General features: G+C 38.2%; 1 protein-coding gene across 1 annotated transcript in view; it reads right to left on the minus strand.

Moving 5' to 3' along the window:
• The window catches only part of FIG4 (FIG4 phosphoinositide 5-phosphatase), a 79,630-nt gene that overhangs the window by 51,203 nt on the left and 8,614 nt on the right, over positions 1-19,813 (minus strand). Inside the window, exons 2-6 of the mRNA XM_058174100.1 lie at positions 16,294-16,392; positions 13,834-13,957; positions 4,961-5,117; positions 3,113-3,163; positions 255-403 (exon numbers count right to left, since the gene is read on the minus strand). Coding sequence (XP_058030083.1) covers positions 255-403; positions 3,113-3,163; positions 4,961-5,117; positions 13,834-13,957; positions 16,294-16,392 — 580 coding nt within the window. The remainder of the gene's footprint in view (positions 1-254; positions 404-3,112; positions 3,164-4,960; positions 5,118-13,833; positions 13,958-16,293; positions 16,393-19,813) is intronic.

Consider the following 19,813-nt stretch of genomic DNA (forward strand, 5'->3'; position numbering starts at 1 on the left):
AAGGTATTTTTGCAAAATAGTAACAATCACTTGTTTATATTATTCTCTTAACTTACATGCTAACTTTACCAAATAAGGGATCAACAATTTATACAAATTGGTTTGCTTTCAAAATCAAACTAGGTATAATCAATACCTTATGTAATTCTTTATTAACTCTGAACACTTTCAGTGTAATACTGATTAAGAGGTTCATGTCTCTGCAATTAAAAGCATTACAAAATTAGACTTAGCTGTATGGAAAGGATACTTACAATTTCCATTTTGAGTCGCGAGTCCCTCATCTTCAAAAATATCAAAACACTCTTGACGAGTTCGTGTTGTTTCTGTTTTAAGTACATCTAGAGGCATTCTCAAAACTGTAAGGTTATATTGAAGGGAGTGGGACAGATCATAGCTATAGCTAAAATTTGGAGAAAAATAAAAAAAAAATCTGAGAAAAAATTACTGGCCATCATTCTGAAAAGTTTTCAGTTATCCGAAACAAATTGCTTTAATTTACAGTACTGTGTCTTCTAATTGTACAGTTCCTTAGAAATAAAATACCAATTAATCCAATGATAATGAACAAGCAGTATGCTTTATGAACTGAATTTTAAATGTGTGCGAATGTGTGACAAATTGAGTGAATTATGAGTCACAATTCTAGATTATCCAGTCTGAGAAATCAAAATATAATTTTCTAGTATATTACAAGGTCATTAAAAGGGAGTTTTTTTATTATGATGGACAAGATTGAATCCATCCATATATGCATTCAATCCATCAGATTATTCTTTTTTGGGGGGTAAACAACTGAACAAAAGGACAGAAAAACAGTAAACCAAAGACAGCAATAGCATTTAGACTTATGTACTGCTTCACAGTGCTTTTAACAGCCCTCTCTAAATGGTTTACAGAGTCATATTGCCCCCAACAATCTGGGTCCTCATTTTACCCACCTCAGAAGGATGGAAGGCTGAGTCAATCTTCCGTCCTTCCATCAACCAAAGGCAGAATATTAAAGATGAAAAGAAAAAGAATATGCAGTAGCTGAATCTACTTTACACCAATATGGGTACATACCTCTCTCTACTTGCAAATTATAATTGTTTCTATCACATACTAATTCATACATACACTAATTCATACATTTGCTCTTTAAACTTCTCATCTCTCTGTTTTGGGGGATTTTATTAATTCCATCCAATTGACAGTTCACCACTGTATTTATACACTTACTAAGTATCTCCAAACTCACTGTATTCAACTTACAAATAATCCTTGGGGTACAATAGCAATTGGGACTGGAACTGCCATTGCTAAGTGATAAGATCATAAAGTGTGAAGTCATGTGACCACGTTGCTTAGGAATGGCACCCCTGACAGTCCCGATTGCCATACTTAAAGGATGACTGCATAGAGTGTTAAGTAAGAGCCTCATGTGACTGCAACTTTCAACTTTCTGCTGGCTTTTCCATTGATTTTCCTTGTGGGAAACTGGCAGGAAACATCAGAAATTACAATCACGTGATCACAGCTTGCCGCAACATTGTAATTGTGAGCTGGGTGCCAAGCACCCAGATGACAATCATGTGACTGTGGGGATGCTGTGACAATTGAAAATGAGGACCTGTCGTAAGTCCCTCTCTTTTAGCACCACTGCACATTTGACCAGTAACTGAAAGTCATAACATGAGGATGATCTATACTATTATGTTTTCCCTGACTACTCAAGTCTTATTTCATATAACGAAGTAGACACAAGCAACTGTTGTACACATCTATTTTAGTTTCTTTTGACAAAAAAAAAATCATTCCTAGCAACAAGCCATCTACTCACTACCCTTCCACTGGCAATTTGCACATCTAAAAATTTCTAATGGTAGTATCCTCCCACTGAGGTAGATAGTTTCCTTTAAATTATCTATTCTATTATTCTATTATTCTATATTAGTTCTATTATTTTTCTATACTTACATTCAAAGCCTTCGAAATGCTACCAACTGAAAACTTTCTCCTACTTAAATAAAGCTACATAATCCTTCAGATCTTTCCTATATCGAATGAAAATATGTTCAAAGGATTTGGAATACATATGAGTTGTCTTGAAGGAAAGCAAAATGAAGTGTGGATCCATGACTGAGAACAGTTTCCCCTTAACAGTGGATGCCTTATGTATAATGGAAGTTTTTAATTCTTCAGTTACTTTTCCTATGAAATACCACAGGACTCAACTCTCCTATCAAAATTATTTTGAAATGATGTAATGGTAGCTGACAGAATGTGAATGTGACAGCAACTGAGAATACAGGAGCCTAAAGACATTTTTTACACTGCATCTGGAAAATACACAGTAAAAAAGTTACATTCCAAGTCCTTAAAACCTGGCATATAGAAACATCTATGTTGTAGACATTCAGGATTGCAGAATACACTCTAGAGGAAGATCAGGTTATGCATATTGGTAAAGAGGTAAGCAAGAAAGAGAGAGCTGAGTAACTTGTTCACGGGGATGCTGTATTTCAGCCATTTGTTGGGATGGGATGGGATGGGATGGATGGGATGGGATGGGATGGGATGGGATGGGATAGGATAGGATAGGTTTATTGTCCAAGTGTGAATATTTTAAGTATACTATTCTAAGACAATAAGAGAAAGAAATATGAAAATTCTAGGCCATCCTCAACAATAAATCAAGGAGCCCTGTTGGCACAATGGTTAAAATGCAGTATTGCAGGGTAACTCTGCCCACAGTCTGGAGTTCGATCCTGACTGACTCAAGGTTGACTCAGCCTTTCATCCTTTTGAGGTCAGTAAATGAGGATCCAGATTGTTGGGGACAATATGTTGACATTAGAAACTGCTCAGAGAGTGCTGTAAAGCAGGGGTCCCCAATCTCTGGCTCTTGGCCCGTTGGGAATTTGCTAGTGGCAGGCGATTGGGCAAATGTGTGGGTGCATGAAGCTCCATTTCAGCAAACAGTGGGCATGCAGATGAAATCATCTCCTCTCCCTCCCACTGCTGCTACCAGTCCATGGAATTGGAATGGTTGGGGACCGCTCCTAAGTGCTATTGCTAGTGTTATTGTTTATAATTCCAATGAATATTTCAAAAACAGTTAGAAACATACCTGAAATAAAAATTACTGGACAGGTCGACATTCTGAAAAATTCGGAGGTATCTACAGACAAAACCCAAAAGATAATAAAAGGTATTTTATGCAGAAAGGGTATGCTGTCTTTGACACTCTCTATCAAAACCTTTTGTGCTAGTTATATTCAAATAGAATCCTTTATTATGGCCAATGATCAAATATAAATACAGTTCAGTAACAATAGGGAATGAGATCAAAATAGGTGAATAGATTACACACACACAAAAAAGGAGAGGAAAAGTGAAAATTGTGTAGGAACGAGAATAGCAGGCTATATTTAAAGTAAAGCAGCAAAAATTGGAAATAATGCTTCACTATTAAGTACAAGCTATATTTCTATATGATGGTCTATAAGGTATTAAAATAGTAATATATTAAAATTTAGATAAACAAAATGTGGTGAAAAAATGTAGAAGGATACACTAAAATAATAAAATTCTATTTGGAATACATTAAGCACAATTGATGTTTACTTAATATCTACTTACCGTAATTGTTTCTGCCCAGTGCAGAAATCCAAATTAAAGCATCCCAAACAGATTTCTGTATCCTTCCATTTAAATACATATAGTGAATGGCAGCCTTCTGAGTAATATCATAGGTCACATCTTCCATGTGAACTGCTTCATGTTGGCAGCATCTGGAAACCTACGGCCTAGTATGGCCTAGTTTTGGAATAATGACAGGGTTCCAGAAAAACCTCTTCTGTATAAAAAAAAACTCTGAAGCCATTGTCTTTCAAAGTTCTTTACTAGCATAAGGAAACTGGCACACGATGAATGAAATTCCAAAACTGAAGCTTCCAGATTCTTTTCCCAGTTATACAAACCCCAAGAGTCCCACCCCCCAACCCCTTTGCCGATCACATGGTCCAACGTTCTTCCACTTTATTCGAAACCTCTTCTTGCCACTCCTTCTGCAGATGTGAACACAATCCGACCTTGACTGCTTGAAGAATGTTACCATACCCCTCAACCCCCCTTCTTCCCCTCAGGGGAGAAATGTGGCAGCATCTGGAAACCTACGGCCTAGTATGGTTTCCAGGCCTGACACATGTATTTGAAGAGCACAATCATATCTTACTTCTCTTTTCAAAATTAAACATGCTAACATAGCCCAGTCAGCAAGAATCCAGAAGCAGGTCCAAATTTTGAATTTTGCATAATTAATTCAAGCTAAAGGGAGCAAATTTAGAGCTACTATAGTCTGTATCAGTTATGTGCATCCTCTTAAAATCATACTGCAGAAACATTTCATTTATTTCTTATGATATTGAATGTGTCACCAGAAAAAAACGGAAGCAATAAATCATACAACCTACAACAAACCTATTAGTTTTTCTCAAAAGGTTTTTGCCTTTCTTTTACAATGTTCTTGCTCAGGTTTGCTGGTTTTTGCTGCCATGAACTACAGGAAAAGTGTTACTCATTCCCCAAAAGCCATTTGTTCAGGCTGATCAATTCAGTATGAAAATTAGAACCGATGCCCTGCATCTAACTTTTTGCATAAGCTATCATAAGACGGAGCTCAAATTTCTAATCTTACAAGTAAAAACTCTCTTGATGCAAACTTCTATGGATATATCTAAGTTGTTTTCTTGGTAATATAGAAGTGGATTACCATTGCTTTCTTTTTCCAGTCCAGCTGATAGCTATTTAAGCTCAGCTAAGGTAAGCAGTATATAATATCACATGTTGGTCCCTGTTATTCTGAAGCAAAACGAAGACAGCCAAAAATGGCTGTATTAGGTGTATAAGACATACCAACATTTCTACCCTCTTTTGGAGAGGGGAAGTGTGTCTTATACCCCAAAAAGTACAGTACCTTGCTTCATCAGGATGACTCACTCGTACAGAGTCATTTGGAATGTAGATCATATTTGTATCTTCTATTTTATATACTGCATGTCCTCCGATATCTGCCATCTTTCGCCTCTTTGTAATTAGCACAATGTAATAACCTTCTAAGAATCTGACAAAACCTGCAAGAAACAGAATAAATTACCTATTATTTGTATCTGTCACTTGATTCACTACACTACGAGAAAGTTAAAAACACAAGCACAAATTCTGTCAAGGTTGCAATAATTATATTGTATTTCTGGCACCTTATAACACTAGAGATTGGGAGGGGAGAACTGTCATTCCTGAATAAATATTTAATCTACCGAATTTTGCTAAAGTAACCTCCTTTTCCTGTTAAATTATAGATGAAATAATTAATGGATATACATTGAAAAGTATTTTTCAACATGGCTGCTCACTTCATCTCTTTTGAAAAATTATGTATTCCATTCTCAAAGCATATTTCATCAAATCAATGCCTGGGGTGAACTGAGGAAAATGGAATGTCCCATTAAGATGAAATCTAAGTAATGAGTTAACTGAACATCCTGTATAAGGAAGACAAGGCAGAAGATAAAAGAGCTGGAAATGAGAGAAAGGAAAGAGGCAGTTAACAAAAGGGGAAAGGAAAGGAAAAGAACTATCATTCTGCAAATAAGCATAGTGCTCTACTTCTTTAAACTTATGGTTTATATGTGTGTGTGTGTGTGTGTGTGTGTGTGTGTGTGTGTGTGTAGGTCTTTGTTGAGCCTCGAAATTGAGTGTCTTGCGATCTGACGAAGTCTCATTCGTCATCTTCAGGCTTCAGCTTCATGCTTCTGGGAGCAATGTGATTGCAGCTGTCACACATTGCTCCCAGAAGCACGAAGCTGAAGATGACGAATGAGACTTCGTCGAAACGTCGCCAAGACACCTCTAATTTTACGCGGGAGAAAACCCGAATAACCAAAGACCTACATACAAACATCCGCAAAAACCTCAGAAAACATATATATATACACACACACACATATACGTATACATACATACATACATACATATATATATATACATATACATATACATATACATACATACGTGTGTGTGTGTGTGTGTGTGTGTGTGTGTGTGTGTAGGTCTTTGGTTGTTTGGGTTTTCTCCCGTGTAAAATTGGAAGTGTCTTGGCGACGTTTCGACGAAGTCTCATTCGTCATCTTCAGGCTTCAGCTTTGTGCTTCTGGGAGCAACAAAGAAGCACAAAGCTGAAGCCTGAAGATGATGAATGAGACTTCGTCGAAACGTCGCCAAAACACTTCCAATTTTACATGGGAGAAAACCCGAACAACCAAAGACCTACATACAAACACCCATGAAAACCTCAGAAAATTTATATATATATGCTTCTAGGAGCAATGACGAATGAGACGAATGAGACTTTGTCGAAACGTCGCCAAGACACTTCCAATTTTACGCGGGAGAAAACCCAAATAACCAAAGACCTACCTACACACACACACACACACATATATATATATATATTGTGTATGTGTGTGATATTATACTGTTTCCCCTAAAATAAGACATCCCCTGATAATAAGCCCAATTGGGCTTTTGAGCACTTGCGCTAAAATAAGCCCCCCTCAAAGATAAGCCCTCCCCAAAAATATTTAAACACATGCACAGCCAGACCCCCGCTATTTCCTCTGGTTAAGTTAGAGAGACGGAGCTGAAAATCAGATAAGACGGCAAGATGAGCCCTGTCTTGCTCCATGCACCCCAAAATAATAACACAACCCCGAAAATAAGGCCAAGCACTTATTTCGGGGTTCAAAAAAATATAAGACAGGGTCTTATTTTCGAGGAAACACGTATGTACAATACATATAATGTATTAAATACAATTTTAATTGTCCAGCTAAGTAAATGAGAAAGCATAATTAAACTATTAGGAAGAGATGCAAGAGGAGATAACTTCAGTATAAGAACACTTGATTTATCATTTTAAACTGTATTTTACCACCCACCTTCATCCCCACCCACCATATAAACTCAGAAGTATACCACTTCTAACCTGATAAATCTAATTTAAATCTAATTTAATTCTAATTTAATTTAATCTACTTAATGCTTCCACTACAATGTCAGATATACTTTGTTCTTCTTAGCCTTCATCTAAATCAACTGTTCAGCAGTGCAATATATGATATATTTCCTAGCAAATCCATACTGTTAGCCATTCCCATAATGAAAATTTTCAATAATCTACAATATTTGACATGACACATCAGATTAACTTTTCACTCCTTCAATCTATCACAGTTATCAATCAAGAATTCTGGCAAATAACCTTTTATTGTGATTCTACAAAGAAGGATTTATAGCTACTTGTCTATTTAGAGAGTCATTCTGTATACTGTAATAATTGAAAATGGTATGATGCTCAACAGCAAATGTTGCAACCAAATACTTCAATGTGAAACTGTGTGCATTCTAAAGGAGCATGTTTTTTCCCCATCAACCTGTTTCAAATGCTTCTAATAAAAAAGCACTAGAAAATTGGACTTTTTTCAATGGTGGGAACATCTTTCTTATGTACTCAATTGGATATACTTCACAATGCTGCATATAGAGAAAGCAAATAGGTGTAACACATTTTTTCCTGTCATCTCCCTACAGCTTCACTACTCCCACTACTATCCTAAAAATACCTACCCCTTGAGGATTAGCAGTACTTCCCCGCACTGTGAACTGTTTTCTCCTTATTACAGGACAATAGATTTCAAATGTGGGGTGTCTATTATCAAAGCTACACATAGGAATATTGCAGAATGTTATGCAAAATACAAAAAAATATAATAACAAAGTATAGTTGGCCATGAGATAGTAGACAAGCACACTCAGTGGCTGGATGCTGACCAGGCCCAATCTGAAGATGAGCCACGGTGGCACAGTGGTTAGAATGCAGTACTGCAGGCTACTTCTGCTGACTGCCGGCTGACTGCAATTTGGCAGATTGAATCTCACCAGGCTCAAGGTTGACTCAGCCTTCTATCCTTCCCAGGTTGGTAAAATGAGGCCCTAAATTGTTGGGGGCAATATGCTGACTCTGTCAATTGTTTAGAGGGAGCTGTAAAACACTGTAAAGCAGTATATAAGTCTAAGTGCTCTTGCTCTTGCTATTTAAAACAGATTCTGGCCATTTTCAGGTTCTGGAAGTTTAAGCCTGTACATCTAAAAGTGGCTAAGGTTGAGAAACAGTGATCTAAAGAATAATTTGAAAGACAGATACTTTGAAAGCTCTGTTTTTAAAAAAAACTGAAAAGGGAAGAATTTCAAAGGATAAGAAAAATATTCAAGGTTCAAACCAGAGATCATCTGAGGAAGATACTGCAATAAACAAACAAAGATCTGACAAGTAGTTGATATTATCTTATCAGTTCATTCTTCCAATGTCTTGGCTGTGTCAGTAGATCCCAATAATTCCACAAAATACTTGTTCCATCAAGTGTTTTTATGGAGGAATGATTGGCTGTGGCAAACCTGATTGTCCAAAATTGAGCAGTTCTGCCTTGCTTGGTTGACTCTCACATCAAACTCAATGGGAAATATTACTGCGCTTTGTGTGAAGTAGAAATTATGTACAATGTGAAATAAGTTGACCATACTTGTATAGTACAATATTTTTAATAGCTATGCATTCCAGCTGTGTACTGGCATTTCTGCTAACAAATGGAGCTCTGTGAAAATTGCCTATGGCCTTTTATGTGAAGATGACAGCATTTGTCATAAAAAGTGTAATCACCTTGGGAAGCATTCAACAACATCATTTCTCTAGTGAAGTGATTTTTTCCTCTCTCCTCCATTTCATGCCCTCTAAAGTTCTTTAGAGATTTGAAAATGAGTATAAAGCAATGGAAGTCAGAATGAAGGTAAAAAGCCTTATTGTTTGAACAGAAACAGAACTGAATAACTGTGGGTGCAGTCTTTTGACTGCATGTGGAATTGCGTCTCCAGGAGAGCTTTTTACCAGGTTCGCCTGGTCCGCCAGTTGCGCCCCTTTCTTGACCGGGATGCCTTATGCACGGTCACTCATGCTCTCGTCACTTCTCGCCTGGATTATTGCAATGCTCTCTACATGGGGCTACCCCTGAAGTGCATTCGGAGACTTCAGTTAGTCCAGAATGCAGCTGCGCGGGTGATTGAGGGAGCACCACGTTGCTCCCGGGTAACACCACTCCTGCGCAGTCTGCACTGGCTACCTGTGGTCTTCCGGGTGCGTTTCAAGGTTTTGGTTACCACCTTCAAAGCGCTCCATGGCTTAGGGCCTGGGTACTTACGGGACCGCCTGCTTTTTCCACATGCCTCCCACCGACCCGTACGCTCTCACTGAGAGGGTCTTCTCAGGGTGCCGTCCGCCAAGCAGTGTCGGCTGGCGGCCCCCAGGGGAAGGTCCTTCTCTATGGGAGCACCTACTCTCTGGAACGAACTTCCCCCCGGTTTACGCCAATTGCCTGACCTTTGGACCTTTCGCCGGGAACTGAAAACTTATTTATTTATCCAAGTGGGACTGGCCTGATTTTTAAATTCTAAATTTTAAATTTTAAATTTTAAATTGTAATTTTATTGGGTATTTTATGTGGTCAATTGGACAGTTTTAATTTCGGCCTTTTATTGAATAAGCTTTTTAATTGTTATTTTAATATGTATATTAATTGTTTTAAATGAAGGCTGTACACCGCCCTGAATCCTTCGGGAGAAGGGCGGTATAAAAGTTTAATTAAATAAATAAATAAATAAATAAATAAATAAATCACTTTGAAGCTGGAATTTCCATTTGCACAACACTGGATTCTACTCAAGAAGGTGGTTCTGATTTTGAATGTGCAATTTTGCTCCTTTGGAAGTGAGCATGCAAAGTAATTAATACCGGTACTTTAAAAGACAGAATAAATCTGTATTGGATTAGGGTAGTTCACATGTAAAGTTGTTTCTAGGAAGAGCTGCCTTTGAGCTTCAAGCTGGCCTCACTGAAATTGCATACTCATTCCTAGTAATAAGCAATAGTTGCGTATTGTTAGATGTTAATCAGAAGATGGATATCAGTCCAATTTCCTCATATATAAGATTTATAAAAGATTTAATATTGTAAAATAGTTTTTAAAAAATAGATTAGGAAAACTAGGCTTTAGAAAATAAGTCTTAGAATATAAATTCCTATAAAGATACAACAGTCAGTTATTTGATATAATATTAATCTGAGAATTGTCTGATAGAAAATTCATGTTCTGATTTCATTGCAACATTGGCATACTCTTCTAAACTTCTCAGGGAGGAGATAGGCATTCTCCCCCGCCCCCCGCCCCCAAAAGCTGAAGCTTACTGTTGCTTATCTGCCACAATTCCCACAATGGTTCAGGGTATGAAAAGTTTTATATTATTTATAAACCTGACAATTTTGTTCTGGGAGATTTAAAAAAATACACCTATAATCAACAAGGACTTTACCACAGAGTTGCCAGCTCTTAAATCTTGCCTTTCAATTAAAAAATAAAAAATAAAAGCAGTTTAAGGGGAAGAATACATATTAATTGTTGAAAATAGCCTTAATTTGTCTCAACTAGTTGTATTTAATGAAAAAGAAATTATTTACACAATGATTAAGAACAACCAAAATTATAGCACACAGTGGTATGCTAACTATTGTAAAAAACTTTCTGTGTATCTCCAAGTAGTTAATTAATAGTTAACATAGTCTGAATAACTGTCACCATTATATCTGCAGGATCAGAATAAACCCCACCTGGAAAAGCAAAAACTGATCCACAGATTAAAAAATATAATCAGTACTTTTAGTTTCATATTTAAAAAATACTATGTTACTGCAAACCTTTATTTTATTATGGAAAAATGCAATTTTTATCATGTGTTTTACACACAGTTGGGTAGGCAGAAATGCAATTAATTACATTTTTTGTATTATTTTTGATATTGTGTTACTGTGCCTGTTTTTTAAAAGTGCACATGGCATTGTTTTCATAAAATTATAGAAAAAAATAACCATGTAGTATTAGTGCCATAGTATCATTATTTACTTCTAGAAAATTGCATTACTGATGTTATACTTTTCTGTTGCTGAAAACGTAACGATGCTGTTTTCATATTTAAATATTTTTAGAAGCCACAATTATTAGTTTGAGTAAGATTTCTTAAGTGATATGCAAAGCCATGGAAATGATGCAATAGTTTGCAAAAATGAGGAGACATTGGAGCCTTTAGGTCAAAAATGGGCAGTCTAAAATTGTACATGTGTTGGATAACTCCCATCTTTGCTCACATTAAAGCTGACATATTGTTGTCTTCTTTCAGTTATGACAGACATTAGGGGTTCAGCATTGTGCCTATTTCCGCTCTAAGACATGGTGAATTGCACAAAGAAAAACAAAATATACGGTACATGCGAAATTGGGTACAGACTGATCTTTCAATACATATTATCCCTGCCTAGATAATGATGCGTCAAGCTGAATAGAATTTACTGGTCTTCTTTTACGGTCTGTCAGATGCACAATTATTTCTTTGTTTCACAGTCCCAGTTGAACAATAAACATTTCATTGAGTATCTTATGGGATTCTTGAGCAACAATATGTAATTGCGTAACAGCTGCTTTTCCAGTCACCACTAAAATTTTAATAGTAAACGTGCATTCTTGTTGACAGCAGTTCTTGTGAGAATTCACAAATCAGTAGTTCAGTAATAAGCAAGTGATACTCATGGCTTTTATCCTTCCATTCTAGACTATAGAAGAAGGTGCCATTAATTTATAATAGCAGTTACTGTGCATTCAGAAAGTATTCAGACCCCCTTCACTTTTGTCAATTTTATTACGCTGCAGCCTGATTCTAGTTGTTGATATTCGAGTTTTTTTCTCATTAATCTACATTCATTACCCCATAATGACAAAGTGAAAACAGAATTTTAGAAATGTCTATAAATTTATTAAAAAGAAAAAACTGAAACATCTCATAGGCATAAGTATTCAGACCGTTTGCAACAACACTTGAAATTTAGCTCTGGTGCCTTCCATTTCTCTTGATCATTGCTGATATTTGAATGGAGTCGACCTGTGTTAAATTAAATTGATTGACAAAGAACCTAATGGTCACTCTGACTGAGCTTCAGAGATCCTGTGTGGAGATGGGAGAGAGTTCCAGAAGAACAACCATCACTACAGCCCTCACCAATCTGAGCTTAATGGCAAAGTAGCTAGGTGGAAGCCTCTCCTCAGTGCAATACACATGAAAGCCCTCTTGGAGTTTGCAAAAAAGCACCTGAAGGACTCTCAGATTGCAAGGAAAAAATGCTATGTGGGCTTTCATGTGCTTTGCACTGAGGAAAGGCTTCTATCTGGTCACTCTGTCATAAAGTTCAGATCGGTGGAGAGCCGCAGTGATAGCTGTTCTTCTGAAACTCTGTCCCATCTCTACACAGGATACCTGGAGCTCAGTCGGAGTGACCATTGGGTTCCTGGTCACCTCTCTTACTAAGGTTCAACAACTGTAGAATCAGGCTGTAGCATAACAAAATTGAAAAAAGTGAAGGGGGCCTGAATACTTTCTGAATGCACTGTATTTTCAGGCCTCTACTCCTGACAGTGAAGAGGAATATAAATTGACATGAATATATGGAAAAGGCCTTTTAGGTATTCTTGACAACTAGTGCTACTTTGTAGTTCTTGAAGAAATTAAGACGGTTAACTTTTTCAAAACAAAGATATCATGTATCAGTCCCCAAAATTAGTTATTGTATACAAATATGTATGTAACATTTTTCACCATTTTTGGTTTTCCAACTTCTGAAAAACAGTATTGGACTGAGCAATAAACTCTTTCATAACAGCATGTCTATTCTGAAAAGAGGCTAAGAGTTGAAATCAACCATTGTGTTTCACGTTTTAAATGTTGGTATCCATACTGGTTCTGAGCTTATCATCTTAATTCTTGTCTTTGAGAAAAATATTTTCTTGAATGTTGTTTGCATCTTTTTTTTAGAATTGAGATTTTTAATTCTGAAGAGCTGAGCATAGGCTTTAAAAAAACAATCCTTCTGGGGTTTTTAAAAAAAAATAGACTATAAAGGTTATCTTTTTCTCACAAATAAATGTCATAGCCTAAACTCTCTAATCAAAGTTGTAGTTTTTGTTTCCATTGTAAATGAAGGTTTACATTTAGCTTTATGTTTTCTTCGTAAATGAAAAGGTATTAGAAGTATTTTTATTAAAATGTGAAATATATTTTATTGTGTTATAGATATATTAAGTGATAATTCATTACCACTTAATGAATTCACTAGGGTCCAAGAAGAAAAGTAGAAGTCTATTGTGCACACTTACTTTTTGACCACACACTGTTGAGTATCACCAGTAGCCTTTAGGTACAATAAAGTCTCCTCTATTTTACTGAGAGTGTAAATATTTTGTATCTGCTTTGATGGTATTCTGTCTATAAACTTTTTTTTAAATCTACATGTTTTCTACATTGATATAGAGATCATATAATTTTCTATGCTGAAAAACAAATTAAAAATGCATATATGTATTTATTTAAACAAGCACACAAACACAAATCAAGTATTTTATGTGTTATGGATTACCTATTTTCAAGGGTAAATTAAGAGAGATTTCTAAGGTCATATCAAGGTGCCACTGATCCACAAAAAATCTGAATCACATAACTTCCAAATTATTACCCTATTCTTAATTGTAGAGTTCTTGTTTGAATTTTCCTTCATATGTGTGTTTTGTGCTTATATCCAAAATAATAATTGCAGTGTCTTGGCCATTATTAAAACAAGCTAATAAAAATAAAGTAACTTACCTACTACCCCAAAAGCAGAGACAGCACGTAATAATCCAGATGAGCCTTTTTGTCCAATTTTTGTCCTGTTGCCCAGATCTAAACGGCCTAGTAGCTCTCTCACTTCTTGCTGGGTGTATACATGCTTGAAAATAAAAATGTATAGTAATTTAAATATTTCTGAATGTATTAAAAACTTAATTTATAACTTCTACAAAGCAGTTTCAGTCACCTCCCTAGGGCAGAAGTGCCTATTTTGCATGAGCTCAAGGACAGCATAAACTTTGTTTGATATGATTCACTAATGAAGGCACAACAATACTGAGAATCTTTTTAGTACAGGTAGTCCTCCAATTACAACAGTTCATTTAGTGACCCTTCAAAGTTACAATGGGACTGAGAAATGTGACTTATGACCATTTTTCACAGTTATGACCTTTGCAGCATGTGATCATGTGATCAAAATTCATATGCTTGGCAACTGGTTCATATTTATGACCATTGCTGTGTCCCATGGTCATGTGATCACCTTTTATGATCTTCTCACAATCAAAGTCAATAAGAAATTAAATTCAATTAACAACTGTGTTACTAACATTAACTGCAGTGATTCACTTAACAACTGTGGCAAGAAAGGCCGTAAAATGGGGCAAAACTCACTTAACAAATCTCTCTCTTAACAAGAGAAATTTTGGGCTCAACTGTGGTCGTAAATGGAGTACTACCTATATTATATGTAGACAGGTTATAATCACAATCGCAATAGCACTTTGACTTATATACCACTTCACAGTGCTTTACAGCCCTCTCTCAGTTTACAGAGTCAGCATATTGCCCCCAACAATTTGGCTCCTCATTTTACCGACCTTGAAAGGATGGAAGGCTGAGTTAACCTTGAGCTGGATTTCCATCATGTTTATAGATACCCAATGATTCATGTCTCATATCACTTTTGTACATTTAATTTTTATAGTAATATTTTTAACAGGATGCTACTATACTTAAATCAAAAGTACTAGTTTATACCGTGTTTCCCCAAAAATAAGACCCTGTCTTATATTTTTTTGAACCCTGAAATAAGCGCTTGGCCTTATTGCCATGCGCTCAAAAGCCTGATTGGGCTTTTATCAGGGGCTGTCTTATTTTGGGGGAAACAGGGTATCATTATCTTTTTTCAAAGAATCTCTCTAACCCCAAGTGGGACTGATAAGCATTGGTTAAAAAAAGTAAAATGCAAGGAACAAAACTCGGTGATTTATCTGAAAGGCTGATTTGCCAGAAGAGAGACAAAGGGATGCAGCAATGTCAGACAACATCCAGAGAAGTAGGCTAGTGCAAGTAATTTAAATAATAAAATAAAATAATAATAAAAATAAATAAAATAAATAATGGGGGATTTGGAAAAACCAATATTTTATAGTTAATTATTTTGCCCATAGTGACTTTTTTTTTTTAATTTACATTTATACCCCGCCCTTCTCGGAAGACTCAGGACGGCTTACACAGTGTTAAGCAATAGTCTTCATCCTATTTGTATATTATATACAAAGTCAACTTATTTTATGAATGAGCAAAGTATTTCATAACATGTCAGACATTTTCTGAGAATTTCTATGGCTCTCAAAATCTCAACATTAACAGTTTAAGGATTATTTTATTTGAATCATATTATTACTTTCTTCCATTTCTAAGTTGCTCCTTTGTCCCAAGCACAAATACATGGAATATTGAGGGGGGGAGGGGTAAACATTAACAAAAGGAAGCAGCATTCCTTTTTAGCATATATATAAATCTCTGGAGAGAAAATCTAGAATTTTATCTTTAGAGTCAGGTAAAGAAAAGTGCTGCCTAAAATTCAAAATGTTTTATATTTTTTCCCAAAGTTCCAAATGCCGCCCCCCTTACCTTTGTCATATTCTTTGGGGGAGTAAATTATTAAGAAAAACTGGGAGTTTATTGTGAATAATATGACTCAGGTAAAATTAACTCAAAATCAAGGTTCTTAAAACCACAATCTAAGAAAAATAAGAATCCCTTCCAGCATAAATACTGGCTTGTTATTATTGCACAGATGATGAAATTCATGAATTTCCCAGAATAAACATCAGAAGTTCCAATTTCCCTTTCAGAGTCAAAAATGAATCTAAGACATGGTTTCTAATTGAGCTTTATCCAAAGATGTCCTTCCTTCACTTGAAGGAGCTCTTTCAATAAACCCTGTCAGGGAACACAATGTCATAATTCCTTTTATTCAGAAATTCTTTTTCGTTAGAACCAAGCCTTCTCTCAAAGCAATTTATTTATTGTTGCTTAACTCATTTATTAGAAAACTACGTAAAATAAAATAGTATTATGAAAATAAGTAATAAAAAGGTAAAAAAAATACTGAGAATTTAAATGCAGCTTAAATCCAACGCAGTGTCATATTGGATTCGTATATTTTCTTTTGAATAGTAACATCTCAAATGTTGAAGTACTCACTCTGTCATCAATAACAACTAAATCCTTGGGTTCTGTGCGATCTATTTTCAACACACGATATTTGGTTTCTGCCTGGTTACTTCCAACAAGAAAATATCGCTGGGGATGTAAAAAATAAAAAAAAGCAAACGAAACAGTAAAGCAATAGTTATGGACATTATATACAGTACTTACTGCAAGTTATGTGATTATATTGACATGAACTTTCATTTGCAAGAACGAAATTCATCCAATTTATAGTAATTCAATCAGTTCTTTTATTAACAATACTCTTCAAATATAATTTATTGTCCTGATATTTTTGAAATATTTTTTACATTTAAAAAAAAAACCTGTGCTAACACCCTCATTCTATTTTAAGTAATTTCTGACTTCAACCTTGTTACATTAATAGCATTATTTCCTTATTTTTGACCCACTGAACAATCAGTTAACACCATTTGTGACACTTTCTAATACTTCTAAAATTTTTGAGGTAAAAGATGACATCCGACCAATTGTACTAGATTGAAAAAAATATTGGGAGAAAGTAAATTGTGTTTATACAAGGAGCACTATAGATGGTTAACAGAAGTAATTACATCACATTATTCTTACAAACCACTCTCCCCAAATTTAAAAGCAAAATGCTTTTTTGCCCTTGGACTTATTTTGGTTCTTGAGATACAGTATTTCCGCTCATTTATTGTTGCACAATATTAGTGCTATTAGCTGTTGGATTTTATTTAATGTGCCGTGACAGCTATTGGCCTGCCGTTTTATTTATTTATTTATTATTTAAATTTATATACCGCCCTTCTCCCGAAGGACTCAGGGCGGTTCACAGCTAAGTAAAATGCACAATACATACAATTAAAATACTAATAAAAAACTTATTTAAATTGGCCATAATTAAAATTTGGAAGTAAAACCCATTTAAAAACCCATAACTTAAAAAACTAACCCAGTCCAGCGCAGATAAATAAGTAAGTTTTGAGCTCGCGGCGAAAGGTTCGGAGGTCCGGAAGTTGGCGAAGTCCTGGGGGGAGCTCGTTCCAGAGGCGGGGGACCCCCACAGAGAAGGCCCGTCCCCTGGGTGTCGCCAGACGACATTGTCGCGCCGACGGCACCCTGAGGAGTCCCTCTCTGTGAGAGCGCACGGGTCGGTGAGAGGTATTTGGTAGCAGCAGGCGGTCCCGTAAGTAACCCGGCCCTATGCCATGGAGCGCTTTAAAGACGTTCACCAACACCTTGAAGCGCACCCGGAAGGCCACAGGTAGCCAGTGCAGCCTGCGCAGGATAGGTGTCACTCGGGAGCCACGAGGGGCTCCCTCTATCACCCGCGCAGCTGCATTCTGGACCAACTGCAGCCTCCGGATGCCCTTCAGGGGGAGCCCCATGTAGAGAGCATTGCAGTAGTCCAGACGAGACGTCACAAGGGCGTGAGTGACTGTGCACAAGGCATCCCGGTCTAGAAAGGGGCGCAACTGGCGCACCAGGCGAACCTGGTGGAAAGCTCTCCTGGAGACGGCCGTCAAATGATCTTCAAAAGACAGCCGTGCATCCAGGAGAACGCCCAAATTACGCACCCTCTCCATCGGGGCCAATGACTCGCTCCCGACAGTCAGCCGCGGACTCAGCTGACTGTACCGGGATGCCGGCATCCACAGCCACTCCGTCTTGGAGGGATTGAGCCTGAGCCTGTTTCTCCCCATCCAGACCCGTACGGCTTCCAAACACCGGGACAGCACTTCGATAGCTTCATTGGGGTGGCCCGGTGTGGAAAAGTACAGCTGGGTGTCATCAGCGTACAGCTGGTACCTCACACCGAAGCCACTGATGATCTCACCCAGCGGCTTCATATAGATGTTGAACAGAAGGCGAGAGAATCGGCCCTGCGGCACCCACAAGTGAGGCGCGCGGGGTGACCTCTGCCCGTCAACACCGTCTGCGACCGGTCGGAGAGATAGGAGGAGAACCACCGATAAACGGTGCCTCCACTCCCAACCCCCCCAACCGGCGCAGCAGGATACCATGGTCGATGGTATCAAAAGCCGCTGAGAGGTCTAATAGGACCAGGGCAGAGGAATAACCCCTATCCCTGGCCCTCCAGAGATCATCCACCAACGCGACCAAAGCCGTCTCAGTGCTGTAACCGGTCGGAAGCCGGACTGAACGGGTCCAGATAGACAGTTTCCTCCAGGTGCAGGGGAAACTGATATGCCACCATACTCTCTACAACCTTCGCCGCGGGCGGGTTGGAGACCGGACGATAATTACCTAAAACAGCGGGTCAGGAAGGCTTCTTGAGGAGGGCCTCACCACCGCCTCTTTCAAGGCGGCCGGAAAGACTCCTCCAACAAGGAAGCACTCGTAATCCCTGGAGCCAGCCTCGTGTCACCTCCTGAGTGGCCAGCACCAGCCAGGAGGGGCACGGGTCCAGTAAACACGTGGTGGCATTCAATCTACCCAGCAACCTGTCCATGTCCTCGGGAGTCACAGGGTCAAACTCATCCCACACAACATCACCAAGACCGCCCTCAGATACCTCGTCTGAATCGCCACAATTTTGGTCCAGACCGTCCCTAAGCTGAACGATTTTATCGTATAGATAACCGTTAAACTCCTCAGCACGTCCCCGCAACGGGTCATCCCGCTCCCCCTGGTGAAGGAGGGAGCGGGTCACCCGAAACAGGGCAGCTGGGCGGTTATCTGCCGACGCAATGAGGGAGGAGGCGTAGGAACGCCTCGCTTCCCTCAGTGCCACTAGGTAGGTCCTGGTATAGGATCTAACTAGTGTCCGATCAGCCTCTGAACGGCTGGACCTCCAGGAACTCTCTAGGCGTCTTCTCCGGCGTTTCATCGTTATAAAGCATGGATTGTGCTTATAAAACGGCGTTTTGCCGTTATAAAGCATGGATTGTGTTTAGTTTAGTTTAATTTAGTTTAATTTCTATACTGCCCTTCTCCCAAAGGACTCAGGGCGGTTTACAGCCAGAATAAAACAATAGATACAAAAATTAAAAACAAATTTAAAAGACTAATTCAAATTTGGCTAAGAACTATAAAAAATCCAATAAAAACTCCCATTAACCCCCATTGGCAGCTTCACCGGTACCTGGAGGAAACTGTCTATCTAGACCCGTGCTAGTCCGGCTTCAGGCCTGGGTACAGTACGGAGACGGCTTTGGTCGCGTTGGTTGATGATCTCTGGAGGGCACGGGACAGGGGTTGCTCCTCTGTCCTTGTCCTATTAGATCTGTCAGTGGCTTTTGATACCATCGACCATGGTATCTTGCTGCGACGGTTGGGGGGTTTGGGAGTGGGGGGCACCGTTTTTCGGTGGTTCTCCTCCTACCTCTCTGACCGCTCGCAGACGGTGTTGGCAGGGGGGCAGAGGTCGACTGCGAGGCACCTCATTTGTGGGGTGCCACAGGGGTCGATTCTCTCGCCTCTCCTGTTCAACATCTACATGAAGCCGCTGGGGGAGATCATCCGTGGTTTCGGGGTGAGTTGTCAACTGTACGCTGATGACACTCAG

The sequence above is a fragment of the Ahaetulla prasina genome, chromosome 1 (assembly GCF_028640845.1).
Source record: "Ahaetulla prasina isolate Xishuangbanna chromosome 1, ASM2864084v1, whole genome shotgun sequence".
NCBI lineage: Eukaryota > Metazoa > Chordata > Lepidosauria > Squamata > Colubridae > Ahaetulla > Ahaetulla prasina.